At 45.7% G+C, this 22,842-nt stretch overlaps 1 protein-coding gene across 1 annotated transcript; it reads left to right on the top strand.

Annotated features, from left to right (window-relative positions):
- Positions 1–5,915: 5,915 nt before the first annotated feature.
- Positions 5,916–19,446, top strand: SIK1 (salt inducible kinase 1). Its single transcript, XM_075173505.1, has 14 exons — positions 5,916–6,047; positions 6,188–6,421; positions 7,296–7,412; positions 9,921–9,984; positions 10,192–10,353; positions 10,632–10,756; positions 10,871–10,994; positions 12,006–12,229; positions 12,467–12,616; positions 13,259–13,381; positions 13,638–13,863; positions 14,570–14,845; positions 15,399–15,630; positions 16,407–19,446. Exons 2-14 carry the CDS (start codon positions 6,269–6,271, stop codon positions 16,825–16,827), a joined length of 2,397 nt encoding a protein of 798 aa, XP_075029606.1. The 5' UTR covers positions 5,916–6,047; positions 6,188–6,268; the 3' UTR covers positions 16,828–19,446.
- The last annotated feature ends 3,396 nt before the right edge of the window (positions 19,447–22,842 follow it).

Genomic DNA, 22,842 nt, shown 5'->3' with positions numbered 1-22,842 from the left:
AATGGGGTGACCGAGCGTCCCAACTCCGGTATGACAGCTCAGGGCCCATGCAGGGCAGCCTCTGCAGCTCATCCCTGCCCCAGCATGGCTTATTCACACAACCAGCCCTCGTGCAGCTGTGTCAGTGGATTTCCTTCCCTCACCATTGCAAGGGGTTTCCAGAGTCGCAAAGCAGAGTCGGAAAGCCTTGGGAGTACCAGAAAGCCAGCTGAGTCTGACCTGCCTCTCCGTCCGCACTCCAGCTGGAATTGGGGGGCTAACGCTAAATTACAAGTATTAATGTTACAGAAAGTCCCGCCTGATGTGAAAAATCACACATAAGAGCTGCCTATTGTATAAACTGTACTAAACCCAGTATGTACGTAGCTTTATTGATACCAGCTGCAAGATTAACATTAATCACTTAATTGCAGTGTGAAGGATGGCCTTGCAGTTAAAGCACTTTGCCTGGGCTCAGGACACAGAAATGTGTTTGTACTTCCCTGTGTTTCACAGCTCTCCCACAGACTTGCCACATCACCACCATGGGCAAGACACTGTAGTCTTTTTGCCCTCCCAGTAGTAAAGTAGGTATAGTAAGTGTGGGAAATTCCATCTTTTCCTTATCTGTTGTCCATTTTGTCTATAAAGAACATACGTTCTTGGTGGCAAAGGGCCATTTCCAAGTATTGGTCTATAGGCATCTGAACTCCATGTGCTTCTGTCCCCGGAAGGCGCCTACCTGGCTAATCCTGATGCTAATAGTAACAGTAGCTGAACATAGATGTACTCAGCCCCAGAGGCTCTTTAGTCAAAGCCTTTGGTAGAATACGTGTTTTACATCGCAGGATACCTTGCAGATGGATGTTTTAAGAGACGTTGAGCAGTTGCGGCTTCCATTAAAATCAGCAGAAACTGTGGATGCTCACTCTCTCTGAAAATCAGCCCACGTACTATAAAATGACTTTCAGCTAAATTCAAGTGGGCATGGTTAGTTTACAGGTGTGTATTCACTTTTACTATATCACCACTTTTGGTCATTAAGCTTAAACAATTGGAAAAAACGCTAATTCAAAAGCCATTATTCAATGTTAGTTGTTTAGCTTCTGCATTTTATTTATCCTGGCCAATGGAAATAATCTGGCCCACTTCTCTTTTTACATAATCTTTTCATGTTGTCAGTTGTCAGTCAGGTTCACGTGTCCCAGTACAGTGAAGCACTATTAGAGTGACAAACACGGAAGGGAAATGATTACAATAAAAGAAAGACGCTCTCAAGGGCATAGACCACCTTGTTTGTTCTGTGTTTGTACTTCCCTTAATACAAACAAAAACAGGCAGAGCCTTGATATTGACAGTAGAATTTGTAGCACATTGTATTTAGGAAAGTGAAGAACCCTAACATACCTGGTGGTGACCCTTTAAAAACTATTTTATAGCCCTAGATAAGGATGAATGCTGAAGAGAAGCCCTACGTACCTTTATTCTGCAAAACATGCTCCATGTATTATGTCAGTGAAATGTCATCGCCTGATTAAATCTGAAATGTCATAAACATTAATGACAAAAGATCATTGTTGTGATCATAATTATGTAACTCTGATGCAATATTATGACCAAAGACATTCCAGTGGTCTGAAATATATTTCTGGATACCATTCTGGTGCCTCAGTAAGGATTTGCTCGCTTTAAAGTATTTTTGCCAAAATTGCAGTGGCAGCCTGGATTTTTTCAAATTCAAAGACACTTTGAAGTCATATTGGAAATAGTCATGCACCATTTTTCTCAAGCTAACGTCTTTAAAGTAAGCCTACAAGTATTTTAGTTGATTATCTCATCTTCTTTACTTTAAATGTCACTGTACTTTTTGGAACGTGACACCTTCCATTTTACTTTTTTCTAGGCCAGAGTCAGACTTGGTGTGACCAGGAGCAACTCTACTGACTTCAGCAAGGTTTTACTCAATTAAATTGTGTAAATGACGGGACACTGAAAATAGCCCAACAAATCTGATTTTCAAAATAATCACACTGGTGTTTTCTGGGGAAAAAAAAAAAAAGACGAGAGAAAAATACAGCTATACTGCAGGCATTGCCCGAGCAATCCTACCATAGCAAACCAGGCTGAGTTTAGCTGTGGAGGGTGAAATGGGTAGAAAGGAATGCTTCTGTTTCTCAGTTTTGGGTTTTTTTGCCAAGTGAAGAAAGTTGCTATTGTTGTTAAGTTTGTTTTGAAACTGATAGAAAATGCTGAGTGAAATGACTAAAGATTGAATTGCTGGAAATATCTGCAAGATGAGTTCTGGAAGGCGGCAGCCGTCTACATGCATATTCCCATCCGTAGTCCATGCCACCCTTAGGGAGGACTACTGCAATGGAAAATCTTAGCAGTTTTGTCCTCCTAGTTTCCCCCGCTTCCTAGAGAAATCAAAGGATCATCCTCGTGGAGATGCTTTGGAAAGTACCTCTCCACTTTCCTCACTTTTCTACCCTCATTATGTACAAGCCAGCTCCGTAATTATGCCTCTCCTGACCATGGATGCTTCTCCGAGGTGATTCCTCGTTCAGGATATCCAAAACACCAGAGGGCAGCAAAAGTGTTAAAGCAGAAATTACAAAAGCAGCAACCTCCCCAACAGAAGCACCTCTATGATGATAAAACGGGATTGCGTAAGAGGTTCGTAATGCCTTGACAGTATCAATTCATAGTGAAAGTGGTAGAAAAACGATGTAATTATGACACTACCAAAATTGTGCAATGGCTACTTCTGAGCAGCACTGCTGGAAGCTGTTGTGACCCATATGTATGAAAATGGAAGAGAAATACCGAAGGGTTGCTGAGAGTGATAGATGAAGGAGATCTTTAATTTAACTCTCAATAAATCATACAATAGTGTTGTAACTCTTAAAAATTATGTGCTCCCTCCTCCACTGCAGCAGCTCTAGGTATCCCACCCTCTGGACTAGAGATTGCAGGTCTGTGTAAGAACCTTCCACAGGTAGTTACACTTGCCAGTTCTTTTTGCCTCTTCCATCCAATGCAGGTAATTAAAATCAGGATGGTGGATTCTCCTCAGTGTAGCCTTCTGGGGAGGTCTTACGCTCTCCAGGCAGCCCCATGGCACAGGTGTCCGCCTCTCCTTAGGATGGAAAAAATCATGAGATCTTAGGGAGAGCACCAAATCCAGTCCTCTTCTTCCCATTTGGGAAGAAAGAAATTCCGAGTCCTTTAAAAAGAAATAAAAATGTTATGCTCCTAGCTGGGGCTGGCTGTCTTGAGCGTTCTTTCTAAAAAGACCAGTTCTGTTTGCCATCCTAAAACACTTAATCAATTTCAAATGAAAACAGCAACTATAATTAAAGGGAGGAAAATCCCACCACAGCAGAGGAACCATTATTAAGGTAATTTTTTTCTTTATAACTCCTGGGGCACTGTTCACATGCAGTTGCTACTGTATGTGCTGTTTGTGCGTCACCTCCTTTTCATGAGCTCCACAGAGAATATACTGTTAGCTTAATAATAACGATAATAATAACAAGTCAGCTTTTCATGTGAGTTATTCAAGGCACTGTGTAAGCACTAATTGAATGTTACAATAGCCCGGGCTGGCTGCGTGCTATTACCCCCCTTACACCAAATAGCATAGCAGTCCCATGACCTGGGTCACACCACTGCCTCCATGTAAGCAGCTCCTGTCCTTCGGCTCCTGACCACCAGCTCCGCAAGCCACTGCCCTCTCCCAGCGCCATTCAAGCCCTGCGGGCTGCCAGTCTGCCTGCTCGCAGTAAATAAGCTTAGGGACAGCATGAGTTTTGTGCAATGGTCGAGATAAAAAGTTTGGGGGTTAATTTCAGGTGTTATTTCTCCATGTTTCTAGGAGAAAGAGCCTGCAGCGTTACGGCAGGTAACACAAGCAGTATAGTTCATTAGATAAGAGACGCAGGGGAAGTCCTGTTTGCTTCAGTAGAATGTCCCAATGGATCTCTCTCAAGCTCATATATCATGTAATTTGATTTATATAGAGCACCACATTTTTCTCATCCCATCTTTAGAGTAAATTTACAAAAACTGACAAAAAGCTTGCTTTCCTCCCATAGTGGGCCCCTCCTGAGCCTTTTAGAAGTCATTCATGGACTCTAAGGAGACCACCAACTACAGGTGAAAACAGTCGTACTGATTGCTTTGAAATCTTCAGTGTGAAGCAGAGCTATACCTTTTCCACCCCAGGCATTGCCTTATTTCAAGCAGTTTGGCAAATCCAATTTGCATGGTGCCTCTGGATGGAAGATGAGGGTCACGGCCCAGTGTGCCATTGGCCATGATGGTCAGGCTAAGGGTTCAAACTAAGCCAGTCTTCCAGTCAGGAGCCCAACCGCCGACTGGAGAATTGCTTGCCTGAAAAAAGCCTAGGCTGACTCTAACAGAGAAGATAAAGTTGAATAACAGACGTGGCAGGCTTATTTTCAAGGCTAAACTGGAATTTGAGACCAAATGCACAAACATTCTGGTCACTTACTGTGTGAAGGGTGAAGACCTACATGCTTGAACCCAGTGCATCTGCCGCTTCACATTTGACCTTGAGAGGAACCTCTTAGGCACTTCTAGGGTGCTGAGGTTCAACCCCAAACAGCCCTCTTCAGCCTCAGTGTGCAAAAGGGTAACTTCCCAAGCCTCGCTTCCAGACTGACCAGAGATAATTGCTACAGGTGTATTCAGAACATATGAGTAAGTTGCCAAAGTATCACAGGACTGCATATATATATAGGCTCTTTATTATTACTTCCCTTCCTGTCTGTGCCCAGCTGGTGGACCCAGAGGGTTGCTGTCCCCAGGCCGGGTCGGCCCCTGTCTTGGGTGCCGGAGGGGATGGTCGGCAGCAGTCCCCGGCAGCTCCCCTCCATCACGCCCTGGAAACAATCAGGAACGGAAACCGGCCCTGCGCGGGGGAAGGCGGGTCAGTATCCCGCCGCGGGCGTTGGTACAAAGGGTGGGCGGCCACAGCCCTGCTTGTGCTTGGGGATTAGGAAAAAATGTCCCCCGCACGGCTGCAGCCACACTTTCCCTGCTGCCAGCGGGACAGTCCCTGTCGGTGGCCCCACACCCCGGCGGGCTCTGACAGAGGGCGGGGGCTGTCTCGGCGGCTGGGATGGGGCTAGCGGGGGCCTGGCACCCCAGCCGGCAGGGCCCGGGGGGTCACCGGGGCTGCCGGGGCGCTGGTCCCCCTCGTGCGGAGTTAGCGCGGCGTTCGCAGTCTCTGTATCTCCGCCGAGTCCTCGGCAGGGTACCACGGCTGTGGGCAAACCCTGCCCGTGGCGGGCTTCTTGCTGCCGGTGGCCTCGGGTGCTCCGGGCGCTGAGGAGAGACCCGCGCGGCGCGGCCGCCCCCCGCCCCCTGCCCCCTGCCGCGACGCAGCGGCTACGAGACGGTTAACGGCTGCCGGCGCCCCGCGCGCCAGCCGTTGACGCGGGCGGCGGGCGCGCCGGCAGGGGGCGACCCCGCCGGGAGAAGGGACGCGTCACGTGACAACACAGCGCCCCCTCCCCCCCACCTTCGGGAGGGGGGCGGCAGGAGACCCAGCTGCCCCCTCCCTCCCTCTGCCCTGACGTCACCGCCCCTCCGTCTCCCGGGCGACGGCTCCATCAGCGCGCGCGTCAGCGCCGCCCGTTCCTTGGCAACGGCCCGGTGTCTCGCTCTCCTTCAGCCTCGCGCCTGGGCGCGCGTCTCTCTGGCGTCAAAGTGACGTCAATGGGCCCGTCTCGGCTTTCGGCGGTGGGCGGGGGGAAGAGGCGGGAGGGAGGGCGGGGTGTGCTGGAGGGGGGCCGGCGGAGCGGGGCGGGGGGGGCCGGGACATCCCGCGTGCTCCCGCCTGCCCCCCGGCGCACGCACACACATACACACGCGCGCGCGCGCGCACACACACACTCACGCACACCCTCGCGCGCACACACCCCACCGCGGCGGCGGCGGCACAGCCCGGCGCCAGCAGCCGCGGAGAGCGCCCGCCCGCCAGGAACGACGGCTCAACGGCCGCTCCGACGGTCGGGCAACGGCCGCGCCCGGCGGTTGGGGTGAGTGGGGCCGGCGCTGCCGCGGGCTCGGACGGGGCGGCCGCGGCTCCGCTCTGGGAAGGGGGAAGAGCCCGCCGAGTTGTGCGAAGGGTCCGGCGGCGGGCGGGGCTGACGGAGTGTGCTGTGCCGTCTCCGTGCAGGTGCGAGCGCCCGCGTCCCCGGGGCAGCGCGGATGCTCCCCTCCTAGGCGCGGCGTGCGCTGCCCGCCACCCGCCTAAATCATGGTGATCATGTCAGAGTACGCCTCCGTGCCCGCTGCCGGACAAGCCCAGCAGCGGCCTCTGCGAGTCGGCTTCTACGACATCGAGAGGACCTTGGGAAAAGGCAACTTCGCGGTGGTCAAACTGGCGAGGCACAGAGTGACCAAAACGCAGGTGGGTGCGGAGGCTGGGGCTGGCGGGGGCACGGGGGGTGGAGAGCCTGTTTCTTGCCGGGCTGGCAGCGGTGGGCTGCCTCCGCGAGCATCGTGAGGTAAACCGGCGGTGGAGATGGAGAGAGCGGCAGCGAGCTTTGCGAAGTCCAGCCGGCTGGCGGGCTTCGCCTGCCTTCTTGAGTGTACACCAGCAGTTGGTGTGGCTGTTCGTAGGAGCTTCGAGTTCGCCCGGTGTGTTCAACAGAGTTCAAAATTAAAACAGAGCAAGAATATGTAATAAATTACGTTTCTGAGTGTTACGGTAGCTTCATTGAATTACTCTCTCTTAGTTTGCTAGAGAGTCCAAGAAATTAAGGATCTTTTGAAGACTTTAGACGGGTTTAATTTTTTCATTCAATGTGTAGGTTTCAAGAACAAAGAACTTGCAGTGTTATTTGCAGAAATAATTTATTAGAGGGCATGCAAGGGTATTTCCATTTGTAGTGCATGTCAAAATCATATCGGTCACTACTCTAGAAAATAGTCTGTTACAGGAATCTGTTTTTCACTGGCATGGGATGGATTAAAAGATTTACTGAATCCTGTCCAGTGCTAATTTCTGCAGTTCTGTTCACTACCTTATGTGTAATCCTTTGACGTAGAAAAGAAAAATGAAAACGTTCTGTGCCATGAATTCTATGCAGTTCAGAAAAACAGAATCAGCTTTGTCAAGTCTGTACTTTAAAAGCTACTTTACTTGGATTTTGTGAGTGTGTGTGTGTGCACATGGGGGGGGGTGGCTTTTTTTTTTTTTTCTTTTAAGAGATCTTAACAGTAAGAGTACCTATTTTTTAATGTCTGGGTTTATTTTATTTTATTATCTTTTAAATCTGCAGGTTGCAATAAAAATAATAGACAAAACAAGGTTAGACCCAAGCAATCTGGAGAAGATTTATAGAGAAGTTCAGATAATGAAGCTTTTGAATCATCCCCATATTATCAAACTATATCAGGTAAGAGGTCAGCTTTGAAGTGCAGCATGCAGATGAGATATGCTTGTGCTCTTCTCTTGCACATGATTTTACATCAAATATTTGCAGAGAGAATGCATATTGAAATACTTTTTGAAAAACACTTAAAATAAACTGGATTTTTTAAAAGTCATTCATCATTCTTTGAACAAGGTTCTGATACGTTAGACAGCTTTTTGACAAAACGCACTGTAAAATTTACAGTTAAAACCAAGCTGAAGTTTGTTTCAGATCAAGGAACTGATTATCTGAACTTCTATGATTAACTTGCCTTTCCTAACTCCTCTGCTTTTCCAGTTTAGAGGACTGGAACTTCTTACGTGCTTTTGATAAGGGGAAGACTTAAACTCCTGTAGGATAGCAGAGAAGAAAGCACAAAAATTGAGTTTGCCATAAGTGGAAGGGATTTACAATCAACAACAAAAAAACCAAACCAATCTAAGAATTAGAATTCTAATCTAAGAAAAGAAAAAGCCTGTAAATGTTGGTATCTTAGAATATGTCAGAAAATGACCCGTTTGGTTATTCTGTTCCAGTTTGTGTAGTTTTGAAAGTGAATTTTAAATATCTTTCCCCTTGTAGAGTTTCACAACATGAATTTTGGTTTAGATTTGTTCAGTTTCTGCACTGATGGGTACTTTTAACAGTAAGAACAAATTAATGTGTTGTGCAGAAAACAGGATTAGTGAGCAAGGACTGCTTTCCAAATTCTAAATATTTGATCTAATTAGCATTTGGTATAAGTTCCTCTTAATCATCTTAAATAGTGCCATGTGGATTTAAGAAGAAGATGAGGTATCACAGTCTGTCTGGACCTGTCTAGAAGGGCAGGGGGTGAGAGAGGAATAGATGGATGGAGCAGCAGGTCTGGAAGTCCGTGTGCAGTAGAAAACACTATTATCGGCTGCAATCTTACCGTTGGGTTTGTTAGCTTAAAAAAAAAAAGGAAAAAAAAAAAGTTTAATTAATGTGTAAGGCTGAAGAGCCAGTAAGGCAGGTGCTTAGGCAAAACATTATTTTTAAAGACCTTGACACACATGAAGTGCTTGATATTTATAGTATTAACCATCATAACAAAAATTATTCTCTGTTAACATCTGACGTCATTGTTGCCCATAGGGCAGTATAGGATATACAGAAACATTCTAACAGTTTGGTTGATTTCATTTCAGTGGAATGATGTGGGTGAAAATACTATTTCGAAGCTTTTAGAAAAGCAGGTTAAATTCCATCTAGTTGAACCACTTCACTTGATGGAGCAAATGACGTTGGTAGTGGACCATAATTTCTTTTCAGTGAAGTTTTCTTTTCTTTGTTGTTGTAACTGATGCTTTACCTGTTTGGTGGAGACTGAGAAGCAGGGATGGAATTAGATGACATACCAATGTAGGGTGTGTGTTCTTGTATTATTTCATCATTGTTTTAGTTTCAGCACGGCGTCTTAATTTCATCCAGCTGGCAACTTTCCCAGAACACTTTCCTTCAGTTTTTTAAACTGGGAACCTCTCTTCCTTTGCTCCCTGTTTGTTTATTTTCATTTTGTGTCTGTGTGTACTTGTAGTGAGGGGAGGACAAGAGTCTTCCAGAAAGGTTACATGTTAGGATCCTGGAAATTGCAGCCTTTGAAGTAGCGTTGACGCTTTTTTGATTGTTAACCTGTTCTGAGCCTTCTGCTTCCAAAACAAAATATCTGCTCCTTGAGAGTCCACTTCCAGGGAAATGCTGTATTTTAAAATTTGAAATGCAACATTTGAAAGATGTGCCATAGTAACTGAAGATGAATTTGGAAATGCTCAACATTTCTCATTCATTGTTTGGTTTTTAGTTCTTCTTTTTTTTTTTTTCCTCCAAAGGAAAAAGTTAACAATTATCAAAGGAAATTGATACTAGATTGATAGGTGAACGCCTGGTGATATATTGACAGTTGTTGATGTGCATCAAGTGCTGCCGTTACACAAACAGCAACCTATTGTCACTTGGCGTGGGAGGCTTGCCGTATCCCCGGCCAACACCAAATGGGAGTGGGGTATTTGATACTACTTCTTGCTTTGTCCAAGTTGCAAATATCTGATCTGAGTACCTGCTAGCCCTGAAACAAAGGCGACATGTCTTTGCATGTTCGAAATATATAAAATGAATTGTAAAACTATATATGCATATTTTAACAAAAAAGGAATTCAGGATAGTGTATGAAATTACTGAAATGTTCATCAGTTATCTTATGGAGATTAGGTGGCATGGTAATGGTGAGAAGAACAGTGGCATGAGAAGCCATTGTATATTGTAGGCACACAAGCATTGATTTGTTATCTTTTTCATTACCAGTTTGCTTGGAAAGAGCATCGTGGTGCAAAATTAGATGCCTTTACTGCCAGCAGCTGCAGCAAATACATAATTGAACTGATATGTTTGAGAATACACTTAGAAAAATGAGTGAAACTACAGAGGTCTGCATTTTTTTTAAGCATGTCCTCTCTTGTGTCTTCACAGGTTATGGAGACAAAGGATATGCTTTACATTGTTACCGAGTTTGCAAAGAATGGAGAAATGTTTGGTAAGTCCTCACTGCCGGAGCTAACAGTTTTTTAGATTTAGAAACAATGGCTTTATTGTTGCGATTCCTGAGTAATATATATATTCTGATTAAAAACCCAGGGTTAGCGTTGTCAGCTGTCGAACAGCGAGTGCAGCACCTGCAGGATTATGAAAAATTTCGTCTAGGTGTTTCTAAATCCTCTGCCTCTTTTATTTTGTCCTGCAGATCATCTGACCTCCAATGGGCACTTAAGTGAAAGTGAAGCACGGAAGAAGTTCTGGCAGATTCTTTCAGCGGTGGAATATTGTCACAGCCACCACATAGTGCACAGGGATCTCAAAACAGAGAACCTTCTGCTAGATGCTAACATGAATATCAAGTTAGCAGGTAATAGAAATATGCGGTTACTCTATAAACAACATTAGGCATGTCGTCAAATTCAATCTCCCTAGGATCATCCTATAAATGTATTTATGGTAACTGCAAATAAAACAAAGTTACTGATATTTCTCTGAACATATCCTCTGGACAAAAGAGAATCGCTTAAATGAATAAGCAGAGAACAAAGCAATACATCTGCTCCCTTCTCTCCATTTTCTGCTACTTCTGAAATATCAGTATGTGGTTGAGTGATGTCTTACCCTAGACTTTTACCTTCATTCCAGACTTCGGCTTTGGAAACTTCTACAAGTCGGGAGAGCCCCTCTCTACTTGGTGTGGAAGCCCACCCTATGCAGCTCCAGAAGTTTTTGAAGGCAAAGAATATGAAGGACCTCACCTTGATATATGGGTGAGCTTGATATTCCTTAGAAATTGCATTTCACACTTCACGAGGGTCTGTGGGCTTTCAAAATCATTGCTTCTACTGAGGTTACTTACATGCTGTGCTGTTTTCTATTGACAGAGCCTTGGGGTGGTGCTGTATGTCCTTGTCTGTGGTTCTCTGCCTTTTGATGGACCCAATTTACCAACTCTGAGGCAAAGAGTGCTGGAGGGGCGGTTCCGCATCCCTTACTTCATGTCCGAAGGTGCTTTTTTCAGATCCTTAATGTTAGAAAAGGGGCTACAGAGAAAGGAATATCTGTCCTGTTCCTTCTTGAGGCAATGACAGATGGGAATGGTTTGCAGCTGGCAATCACTTTGTCTTTACGTATCCAGTAATTTCTGTAGGGCAGTGCTTATAATAAGTTCAGAGGCTGGTTGCACACGTTTTCTTTTCTGGGGTCTGCTTTATGGTGCATCTAAAAGCTGTTGTTTCCTTTCTTGGAGTATCTCTATGGATTACAAAAATATTTGACACCCCAGCTGGAGAAATAATCAGTCACAAAAGAGAGAAAACAGGATTTTAATGAGACTAGCCTGCAATGCTGAGATGGGTGGAGTTCTTCTAAGATATTTTAACTATGCAGATGGGGTATATTTCAGTGTGGCTATGCTGTCAAGGAGAGCAGAAATAGTGGGGCTTAGCACTGTTTCTTGAATGATCATACTTGAACAGTCTGATGAGAAAAAGGAACTGAAGAGTGTTATCACCTCTTTCTGGTTTGGATTCGAAAACAAGTGAATGTGCCTCTCTCTTCAAGTGAAGAGTATCTTTTGAAGTCTGACCTTTCTCAGTTATAGTTGCGAAAGGCTTTGATTCCCTGATTATAAACAAATAAGCAGTATACATGGACCAGGAAGCTGTGTGTGATGGGGTTCTGTACTAAATTCTGACCTGTTTTAAGTGAATGTAACATCATTAAACCTGCATCCCCTCAAAACTAGCTCTCCTACAAGGTGTGAGGCCACCTGAAACCTGTTGGTATCCAGTACAGCTTCATTTCCTGTAGTGACGTGTTGCTTTTGTGAAATGTATGTGGACCTCTTTTGTGCTGGTTTGAATATCTGGTAGTCAGACCAGGCATCAGCTGCTCAGAAACCTTTAATTCCCATTTTCACAGACATCTTACGCTGTTGCTGGGAAGGTTTCTTAGCAGTGACCTGGGGCTGGGCTGTTATTTTTACCCCTTGCTCATGAGTTTATCTTTGCTGTCCAGACTGTGAAACACTAATCCGACGGATGTTGGTTGTGGACCCAACCAAGCGAATAACCATTTCCCAAATAAAGCAGCACAAGTGGATGCAAGCTGACCCATCTCTTCAACAGCAGCAGTCTTTGTCCTTCTCCATGCAAAACTACAACTCCAACCTGGGTGACTACAATGAACAGGTCCTTGGGATCATGCAAACACTTGGCATCGACAGGCAGAGAACTGTTGAGGTGAGAAGTGCTTGCCCCTTAGATGCATCTTCAGTGACTACTAGAATGCCAATGGTGCAGACACATACATGTCATTGTGACTAGCCTTGATCCAGCGTCGCAGTGTAGTAATCTTCACTGCCCTTCTGGATTTTTACTTGTTTTTTTGACTGCACTATTATGAGGCCTCAGTGATGAGTTTTGTCTGCTTATATCCTGAGTTACCTGTAACTCAAGGGTCCTTTCAATGTCTTCTAGTCTCTGCAAAACAGCAGCTACAACCATTTTGCTGCAATTTATTACCTGCTCTTGGAGCGCCTCAAGGAGTATCGAAGCAGCCAGCTATCGAGTCGTCCAGCAACTGGCCGTCAGCAAAGGCCGAGGAGCTCCGAGATCAGCAATGTCGAGGTAAGGAAGGGCACTACTTACCTGGGAAGCCACGTCTGTTGGCTCTCTTCTTCCTGCCCCTTGCTACGGGAAAATACAAGATGGTAGCTCTCAGGCTTCTGAAAACCAATTCTGATACTGGTTCCCTCTGATAGGACAGAGGGAACTTCAGCAGGAGGCTGATTGAATACTAATGGCCTATTTCCTAAGAAGTGCCTGTGGGTCATGGTCCAAAGAATAGGCTGTCTCCGGTGCAGGTCAATAATGAGCCAGAAGATTAGACTTCTCATGGAAATTTGGCCTCTTAGGCATGGATCAGTTACACTTCTTTGTTATATATCCCGTAGGATCCTTAGAAGTACTCCATGAGTCAGTTTGTATGTTTTTCTGACATTCTTTTTCTTTTCCTCACCCCCACCCCCTTTAAAGTGTGCTCTGGGTGCTTTTTCAAATTGTACTTGCAGTTAAATTGCTTAACTTAGGAGAAGGAGTTTTGTGTTTGTTTTGGCATTGAAAGAATAGCTTTGTTAATTTTCATAGAAAGTACGTGGAGAAAGCTTGCACGGAAGGTGGCTCTGAAATCCCTTGAGCCTCCAGTATCTGAAAAGTCATGTGGAACTGCGGTGTATGTGAAGGCTTCTGTGCATCGCTCTCTCTCTCCAGATGCCTCAGGACAGTCTCACCGGTGAAACTCTGCGATCATCTCTGCTTTACCAGCAACCTCAGAGCCTGATTCAGCCATCCTTGCAGGCAGAAATGGACTGTGACATGAGCAATCCATTACAGGTTGGTGTTCTCAGCTAAACTGTGTGTTACTTTTCTTGTTTTTTTTTTTCATTGTTCTGCCAATCCAAAACAACAGGGGTTGTAACTCTCTTGTTCTCTCCCTCCCATCTTTTCTTTGGCATTTGGGCATGGTGTCGTAGTAGCCTCTCAAAGAGTACGCCTACTGAAGACATGCCACAGAGCCGTGGAGGGTATTAAAAGGTAGTGCAGAAATAAGTGAAACATCCTTCAGTCTGTGATCTGACATGTTTTGCAGCCTGTGTTCTTTCCTGTGGATCCCAACTTCAACGGGCTCTTCCGGAACCGCTCCATCTCCCCCAACAGCCTGCTGGAGACCACCATTAGTGAAGAAGTAAGGCAAGAGAAGGAGCTGGAAGATGAAATTAAGGCATATGACCACCCCATCCGCATCCCTAGCAACACCAGCAGGAGGCACACGCTGGCCGAAGTGACCACTCATTTCTATCAGCATGCCCCTCCATGTAAGTAAGTCTGGGAGAGAGGAAGGGTATCCGTAGTTAGAGGAAAAGGACAGAGAAGGAGTGCCATAGCGGACAAATGCCTGGGGAGTATGTGCTGATTTTACCTTGACTGGGATAGGAAAGCCCAGAAAAGAGGTCTGTACTCTGCCCTCCACGGTTCTGTCTTCCCATAAATAAGCATGGCCCTTAAGGAAGAGACGTTGCACTGTTGTGTTTCATCTAGATCACTTTAGAAGGGAGCATTCTCACAAGCAGGGTATAACCCTTCTCTGCTTGCCTCTGCTGTTGTACCGGGGGAGGTGGGGGTGCCTGAATTTTAAAAAAAAAAAGGTCATCACTAACTGTATTTAGTACACATCCAGACCCTATGAACTAAACAAACAAGCAAAACTGTTCACAAAACAATAATCCCGTGTCAGGGCTGTTATGCTAAAGAAACGCTGTAGGCCTGATCCAGCATACCCTGGTGGTGCTGGAGTTGCTGGCAGAGCCCTGCCAGCTGGACAGGAGCCCAAACTTAGGTTATTCATTGATGACCCCTTGCTGGAGTCAAGCCCTGCGACAACACGAGTTGCTGGACACCTCTGCGGCTCGCAGCTGCTTATTAGTGCCGGTGTAGGTGGGCAGAAGGCTCTGATGTCATGTTTGTTCCTTCCTGTACTCATCTTGGGAATGCTCTTTCTCTCTCCTTCCTTCCCCTCCGTAGGTATAGTCATTTCCTCTTCTGCAAGCCCCACAGAGGGAACTAGTTCAGACAGCTGCCTTACTTCATCTTCAAATGACAGCTCAGTGGCCCTGAGCAGCTGTTTGGCAGGTCAAGTAATGACGGGGAGCCCAGCCACAGCTAGGATGACGTCGCCCTTCCTAGCTTCCCAGTCTGACGCTCCAGTGTTACAAGCCCAGGGCTGCATGGGAGGTGCTTCTCTCCTGCCTGTCAGCTTCCAAGAAGGAAGGCGAGCATCTGATACCTCATTAACTCAAGGTAATGTCTTCCTTGCTTTATTGCTGGGGAATTGCACCCTTCCAACTGCCACTAGAAAAGAGTAGCGTGCAGGGATACTTGCTTGCCCGTGTTAGTGTTACACTGAGGCCAGCCATCTGGATATTCTGCCTGTCATATTCATGGTCCCTGAGGGAGGGTCGGATGCCCTGAGGAAGGTGCCCAGATGAGAGGTTCTCAGATACTGATTCAGCGTGCCTGTGAACATGTTTCTGCTGCCGTGAGTGGGATGGCAGGCTCCGCCTTCCTCCTAAAATACGGAGTGCACAACATCATGATTTCTGTCAGGTTTCTCCTTTGCTGTGCATGTGTCCATCTACACAAGGGTGCAGCTGTCCCAAACCCTGTTCCGTTATGTAAATTTTGCTCAGACCATCAGGCAGAGGGCTGAACGTGAACTGAAGAGTCACGGTCTCTTCTAGTACAATTCTCACGCAAATGAAGGCAGCTGCCCAGAAAGGCTGATCTGTAAAGTAGACTCCTAGGCAAATGCTAAGGAGGATTAAAGTGCATTTCTTTTCCTCATGTCCCACAGGCTTGAAGGCTTTTAGGCAGCAGCTGCGGAAGAACGCTCGAGCCAAGGGGTTTCTCGGCTTGAATAAAATCAAAGGCTTTGCTCGGCAGGTGTGTCAGTCCTCCTCATCTCGGGCAGCAAGGAGTGCCATGAGCCCTTTCCAACACACTCAGCCGAACACCTGCATGTACAGCAGCAGCGGGAGCGGCAGAGAGGGAAGAAGCCTCCTGGAGGAGGTGCTACAGCAGCAGAGGTGAGAAGGTGGCCGGGAGGAGTTTTGCTGTTTTCATTGGGGTTACTTTGGTTAGGGGCAAGCGAGGAGGAGTAAACACAGCAAAAGAGGTTGGGGAGTTTAGTCACTGGGGATTCCTATCCTCCATCTTTGCTGTGTGGCAGCAGATAAACTGCTTGGCTTCCTTTGTGGCTTCCTGCACTGGCATACGTAACACAGGATGTGCAGTTCCACTTAAAAATCTCGACGTCCAAATATTTGGAGGTTGCTGAATTGAGAAGCAGTTTGGTGCTGTGGGGGAAAGCATTACTTCTCCCCATTGCAAGCTGTGTTTTTCTTTGTTAGTTTTGGGAATGATTTCTTTCCTCTTCTGCCTCCTCCTGTAATTTTCCCATGGCAAGGAAGTGAGACCTCGTAATTTGGAAAAGTTACAGCCCACAAAGGAGGCACAGTTCCAGTGGCCTCAAATGTCATGTGTGATGGCACCTCTTCATTCCCATAGAAGCAAGATGGAAAATTGAGTTTCCGGTTTATCTGCACACGTTGTCTCTAGAACATCTATTATTAGCAGGCCAAATGGTGACTAGATAACTTTCTAGTGATAGTCGCCCTCTCCAACATGGGGAAAAGCCGAGTGAAAACACGTTGACCTGGCGTGGTCAGCTTGCTCTAATTGTACTGGCTGGGTAGGGAGGGGTTTGATAGAGAGAAGGAAACAAAGGGGAAATTGTGGTCGGGGGTGGGGGCAAGAAAGGAGGAATGAAAGTTAACCTCTTCCATCCTTGGATTTTGTTCAGAATGCTCCAGCTACAGCATCACCAGCTACTCCAAACAGCCTGTCCCCAGACTTCTCAGACATCTGCAACAAATGGCGTCCCCTCCTCTGAGAGCGTAGGTACCTGCAAAGCAACCAATTCTCTTCTGTTGTCAGAGATACAAAGAGAGAACTCGTTTGAGCTGGCCTTTGCTGGCAACAGCCAACTGCTCCAACCTCATTTCTTTGGTGTCAGCGTGTCACCGGTGTCCTCAGCAGCTCACCTTCTAGACACGCACCTGTACATCAGCAGCAACGTCTCTCCCGTCGGCACCACCTTCTCTCAGCAACAGAGTTTCTCTGCACAGTCTCCAAGCTATAACGCTGTCACTCTGCAGCACGGGGACTGTGAGATGGAGGACCTGACTTCCAACCAGCTAGGGAAGTTTGTCCTAGTCAAATGAGAGCCCCGGCTGCTATAGCTCACGCTGCTCTTGTTGCGAAGAACTTTCAGCACTGTTCCATGGCGTGTGTGGGTCCATGGCTGGCTGGTGTCGTGTGGACGAGTGACTCTCAGAAGCAATAAATTTTGAAGTATGTGAAGAGGCTGTCTGGCTCAGAAAGCTAGCAACTTTATAGAACTGAAACAAGCAATATGTATGTCTTTTTGCTTCTACTATTCTTGCACTGAACAAATATGAATAGAAACTGAATTTTTTAAAGAAAAAATAATGATGGGGAAGATGGGTGGGGCATTTGTGGGGACAGGGAGGGATGTGGCTGGGGAAGAACTCTTCGGTACTGTACTCAAGTCAGACCAATACAGCTCTGCTGTTATGCAAGATTAGCAGCTGTCAGTAGTGGTGACACAGCAGGGAGAGGCTTTTCAAAGAAGGGACCAGAGCCTCCCTTTATCACAATATTCATTTATGGGTTTGTGAAGATGATTACCTCTTTTAAAGAAAATAAACAGAAAACCAGTGGCATGCAGCATTATGCATTCATAGAAGACAAAAATGGAAGCATTGCCATTTGTTGTTGGCTTTCTTTTCTCCTGTTAACACTCGTTTTATTTAAAGGAACCAACATCCCCATTCCACACCTCCCAGATATGTATACTTAAAATGAAAACTGTGAACTTCTTGCTTGATACATCAGCTGGAAAAGCTTAAAAAAACCCCCTTCTAATTAGTACAGAAGCAAGTAATCTATTGAAAATGTATCCCTTGTGTCAGGATCCAAATTGCATAATGTCTGGTCTTCTGCAGGGATGTTTGTTTGGGGGTGGTGTGTGTGTGTATATACATATGTGCACACATGCATATATTTTGTCGGTCTGAATAATCTTTAGGAATCTTTTTATAAATGCTAAGGTTTTTCATATTCTTGCAGAGGCACTGAGGAGGGAAGCATTAGTACCGGTGGGGCGATGGGAAGGGTTTTCTTTTTGAAAAGCCCTCCTGGAGGTTGCCTACAAAGTTGCCTGAGGGGTATTTCTTAGTGCTGCACGTTGTTATTTCCGCTGCTAATTATGTTTTTATGCATTTCATTATCAGGGTCCAAACAGAACTGACTCTTGGGGAAATGTGCAATATTGAGGTTATAATTATATACTGACAAAGACAAAAGGAATAGGCTAGAACAGAATTCTACTCTAACGGAGTACAGCTATTTCTGAACAAAACTGTATTAAAAGTGAGTAAAACAGCACAACCTTTGGGTGTTTGTTTTTGGTTGGTTTGGTTTTGGCATATTAGCAAAATGAGGTTTTGGATTAGATAGGTGTTTTTTCGTATGGTTTTTAATGCTGTATATGTATATAAATAGGAAGCAGAAAACTATATAACACTAGTTATTTTTTATATTTTGTAATATGCTTATATTGTGTTTCTGGTATAAACCCCACTCCCCTCCCAAGGCAGAGCATGACTTCTTTTGGTATCAGCAGAAGTTATGCTTAGGTATAAAGGGGAGAACAGACTCTGTTCCCACAGGAATGAGTAGGGTAGGGCGCGCAAACTTTGGAAGCAGGTGAGAAAACAGTGAGCCAGCTTGGCTGGAAGCTGCCATCCGAATGTCAGAAAATAGCTGCATTCTGTCTAAATGCTTAAAGGACCCATCTCCCTGGAGTGACACAGGGTGCCTTCAAGTTACCTTGGCTTCATGCAACCTGCAGTATTACGCATTTGCAAATAATACAGATACCTGTTTTTTTGTTTGTTTTGTTTTTTTAAAAAAAGAAAAAAGCCAAAGATCGACCAGGTTAATTGGTGGGAGTAGGAAGAGTTGAAGATGTCGTGTGGCTCGCTCTGTCTGTGGCTCTCCATAAACGACCTCTTTATCTGTGTGTTGTATCTGTGTGTCTATGTTGGTGCATCTCCAGCTTGCCACTGCTGCTACGTGGTCTGGAAGCTTCAAAGTGAGAGAAAATTGCTTGAGTTGAATTTCTGTTAATGAGTGGTGCCTTGCAGCAGGGAAAACACCAAAGTCTCATGCTCATTTGTAGTGGTTTAAAAAAAACAAAAAACAAAAAACAAAACCAAAAAAAACCAACCCAAAAAACAGATTGCGTGGAGATGACCGGAGAGGAGGGCCAGAAGAAGCCAGCTCATCACAAAGCAGCAACTTCGCCTTCGGTTTTGTAAGGAGTAGCACACATACTGAAAACGCAGAATTTCCTCTTCAATATTTGTTTTGTTTAATGCCATGGATCAAAAGGCCACAGATTCTTTTGTTTCCTGTCCTGAGCAATGACAAGCACTTTACTTTCATAGTGGGTTTGTTTTTTTTTTCCAATTGCTGTAGAACCTCTTTGGAATTATTGCTGGAGCAGAAAGAGGTCATTTTAAAAGTTTGGGTTTTTTTGTAGATATCCTGACAGTGCTGTTCTGCAGACTGCAATGCAATAGGGTATTTAAAGACACTACGTGATTGGTTTAATTGAGATGTATAGTTTATTTTTTATCATGACTGAACAATCATTTTATTTCTTATGTTAAAATGAGGCGTGTACACCAAAATGATTAGTCGATGTGTTTTATTTAATATTTAAATAAAAAATGTTTTAAAATTGTTGTCCTCCATATGATTCTGTGGAGTATTTTCACCTGATATATATATACGACTTGCATAGTTAAGACTCATTTTAAAGCCTAAGTCCATAGGACGTTACTGACACTTTCCATTACATAGTAAACGAAGAGGAATGGCGGGCTCACAAATCTGATAATGGGATATTGAGCCTTTCGCTGGTAGGCAATCTGTCTGAATCTAACCCAAGTCTGTAGTAATCGGGTTATAAAATCTGACAGTAAGAGAGGTCTTCGGAGCGAAATTGGTCAAGCGTGGTTTAGTCGTTACCAGATGAGCAGCACTCCACCCGTGTCACCTTGGTCTGAAAGAGGCCCCAGCCAGACTGAGGCAGTGGTGGAAATGGAGCAAAGGGGCAGAGAGAGGGAGGGAGAGACTCCAGGGTGATGGCGCTTCTCCTTTCAGATGTAATTTGAGAGTTAAGAAAACACTGGAGAGGTACAGGCTTAGTTAGGCTGGGAATGTGTGTACAGCGCTGGCTGCCCTGCGCTGCGGAGGCGCCCTGGCTGGCTTTAAACGAGCGGAGGCTCCTGCTGCGACCACGCGCTGCGGCGCTGCCCTCGCTGCAGGTGGGGATGCACCTCAGCTCTAGCAAGAGCAGTTGTGAGAGCACCCAACGCGGCTGCCTGCGAACTGCGACAACGGCACCGAAGCTGGTGGAGATGTTATTTACTGAGCGTGGGCTAGGGAGGGAATGGCCAAAAGGAGGGGAAGAGAGTGGGTGGCAGGAGGCTGGAAGGGGAAGGGGCCTGTGGGGGGGCTGGACCTGGGGGAGTGCAGAAGGAGGGACCGGCCTGACCGTGCTGCTTAGACTGTGGAACCAGATCCTCGGTCTCTTCCCCAGTTTGACTTCATTCGCTCTGTGTTTCCCTCGCGCCTTTGAGAGACATGCATAGCCCTGGGCTGTCCTCTGCACAGCACGCACGCGGGACGCTCGCGACAGAAGGCTTTGTGTTCTGCGCGTGCAGTTAGCATGAGGGCGAGGAGGGCTTTCACCTCCAAAGGAACCCCTCAATATTTGCAACCTCTAGTTTAACCTGGCAAACACTCAGGAAAAAAAGGGATTTTTTTCTTCCCAATGAACAATGGTGGGTTTTGAAAAAAATTAGATCCTCATTCTGAAGTTTTTAGTTTCAAATCCACCTATCACATTTTGAAGGAAGAGGAGAGTGGTGGCAAGGTAAATCCATGAAGTTAAACAAAAGCTTGGGGGCAACAGAGATAGTATTTACTTATTTTGCTTTCTAAAAGAGTTGTTTGCTGAGCTGGAATTTGTAGAGCTCTGTATGCATTTGCCGTGACTCTCGAACTGGTAGATAAGTGTCATGCACGTGTTTTTCTAGGGTTGTGTTTTCACTGTGACCATCCAAAGTTAGGAATTTTGCAACTGTTAAAAAATAATGGAGGTATTCTTAATTATTTTTGATCTAGCTTTTAGTATGACCTGGTTTATGAATAATCCCAACTGCTGTTTTCAACTGGGTTCTCAGGGCATTATTTTAAACCCCGGTAATTCTGGGAAATCTCAGAAAGTTGCTTCTTAATGGATATAAATCAGTGCAGCTCCACCAACTTTCACTGACATCGCTGACCCTTGGCTATAGAGGGATCTTGACAGCATCGTGATTTCTGTGAAATGGTAGGAAAAACAAGAACAAAGAAACCCTGGGACTCTGGACTCAGTTTCCATGTGTACACTGTTTCACTCTTGGTGCTTTAGTCACCGTCTTCCTGCCTTTCCTCTGAAATCTGTCTCTGCTCCTGTTTACCATGTTTGGTTTTGTCTCTAATATCTCTCGAGATGCTGTTTTTCTTGGCTTCGTTTCTCACAGTACGACTTGGTACCTAGTTCCTTTTCCTTTCTTTCCCAGTCCGGGATTGGTGTTTTTTCCCTCCTTTCAGATGGAACAGATGCTGGCAAGTTTAGCATAGCCCCAAAAGTGAATGATCAAACCTTGTGTTTTTTTCAGAAAAGGAAGTGCTTAGAGCTGGCAGGAGATGCTAGCCTGGTAGCAATAAAAAACACAGGCTGTTTTTGCACGGAGCAAGCCGAGCGCAGACTCCAAGCCAAGCACGCTGGTGCCGGTGCGGTCCAGCCACGGTACGAGGGATTCTCACCTGTCCCCCTGTCCTCCGGCAGGAGACATGTAACTCATCCCCAGACCCACGACCTTCTCCCTCACTGCGTCCAGAGCAGCAGTCACACCTCAGTGAGGAAAAAACTTCCTCACGGTGAAAGGCATCGTCCTGTAATCTTGGCCTGCGTCAGCTGGAAAGGAGAAGCGGCAGAAGGGAGAGCAGTTGAGCGTACAAAATTATGGTGCACAAGATAGAAAGTGATCAGTACTTCCGTTTTACTCATCCTGCAAAGTGAGAATAAGGCACGCTTCATGCAATGAAGGAGAATTAATTTAAGAACTAATAAAAGGAAATATGTGCCTCGGGAGGACATTGCTTCAAATACGGTTGCTGGCTTATTTCATGGCTGCTAACTACTTTTAGTGGTGACAGTTAAATCAATGATAAAGGTAATCCACTGTCATGGTTTATGGATTTAGCAGAGCATCTGTGGGAGATCAGGTACAGACTGCCAGGGGCATGATAGATAGATTTTTAGGACAGAAATGCCTTTCTCCCAAGGCATCAGATATTAGCGCCTGCCAAAGGCAAGACATTCATGTGAGGCGAACAAACTTGATCATCACCTGCAATAAATTCCAATTTCTTAATATACATCTTATGTCGTATGTAATGTCTTATGCAGTGATAGTGGCTTAGACCAAAGGTCTGGCTAATCGGGTAGCTCATTTCAGAAGCAGACTCTTAGGGAAAGGGTGTAAGGTTGGGGCAAGCATAGCACAATCCCTCTGTGGTATTACCAGCTCAGTAGAGAGCAGACTGCGGTTAAGGGAATTTTTGACTGGCATCTGGGTCATTGTGTTTAACAGCTGTAGATGGGTCGAGCCTCCAAGAATTTGGCTAACCCCTTTTGGAATTCTGTTATAATTCTGGCCTTCACAGCATCCTGTGACAACGGGTGCCATAATTCAATTTTGCATCGTGTGAAAGAAGTGCTTCCTTTTCTTTGTATTAAACCTCCAGCCCAATGGATTGGGTTGTGCTGCCTTTCTCTTGTGATAGCAGACACGACAAGTAATGCTTTCCTGTTCACACCTCCACGCTGCTCATGAGCTGTCACGACCTCTCTCACATCCCTTCTCTCTTGAGATGACCGAGCAGAAAAAGCTACTGTAGATTGCCTGCCCGCCTATGGAAACCATGGCACGTTTCCATGCCATCTCTTCTGTGTCTTCACCTGTTCTTCTACATCCTTCTCGATATACGTATGTATTCCCTGTGTTTGAGGCAGGGGTACCCTAGAAATGGTC

Source organism: Calonectris borealis, chromosome 1 (genome assembly GCF_964195595.1).
Source record: "Calonectris borealis chromosome 1, bCalBor7.hap1.2, whole genome shotgun sequence".
In the NCBI taxonomy this organism is placed as follows: Eukaryota; Metazoa; Chordata; class Aves; order Procellariiformes; family Procellariidae; genus Calonectris; species Calonectris borealis.
Note: the sequence above shows the minus strand (reverse complement) of the source record. Positions and strands in the feature narration are given on the sequence as shown.

Coding starts and splice junctions, on each gene's coding strand:
- SIK1 (XM_075173505.1), top strand. CDS start 6,269: ATGGTGATCATGTCAGAGTACGCCTCCGTGCCCGCTGCCGGACAAGCC. Junction 10,757..10,870: donor GACCTCACCTTGATATATGG/GTGAGCTTGATA, acceptor TTCTATTGACAG/AGCCTTGGGGTGGTGCTGTA. Junction 10,995..12,005: donor CCCTTACTTCATGTCCGAAG/GTGCTTTTTTCA, acceptor TTTGCTGTCCAG/ACTGTGAAACACTAATCCGA.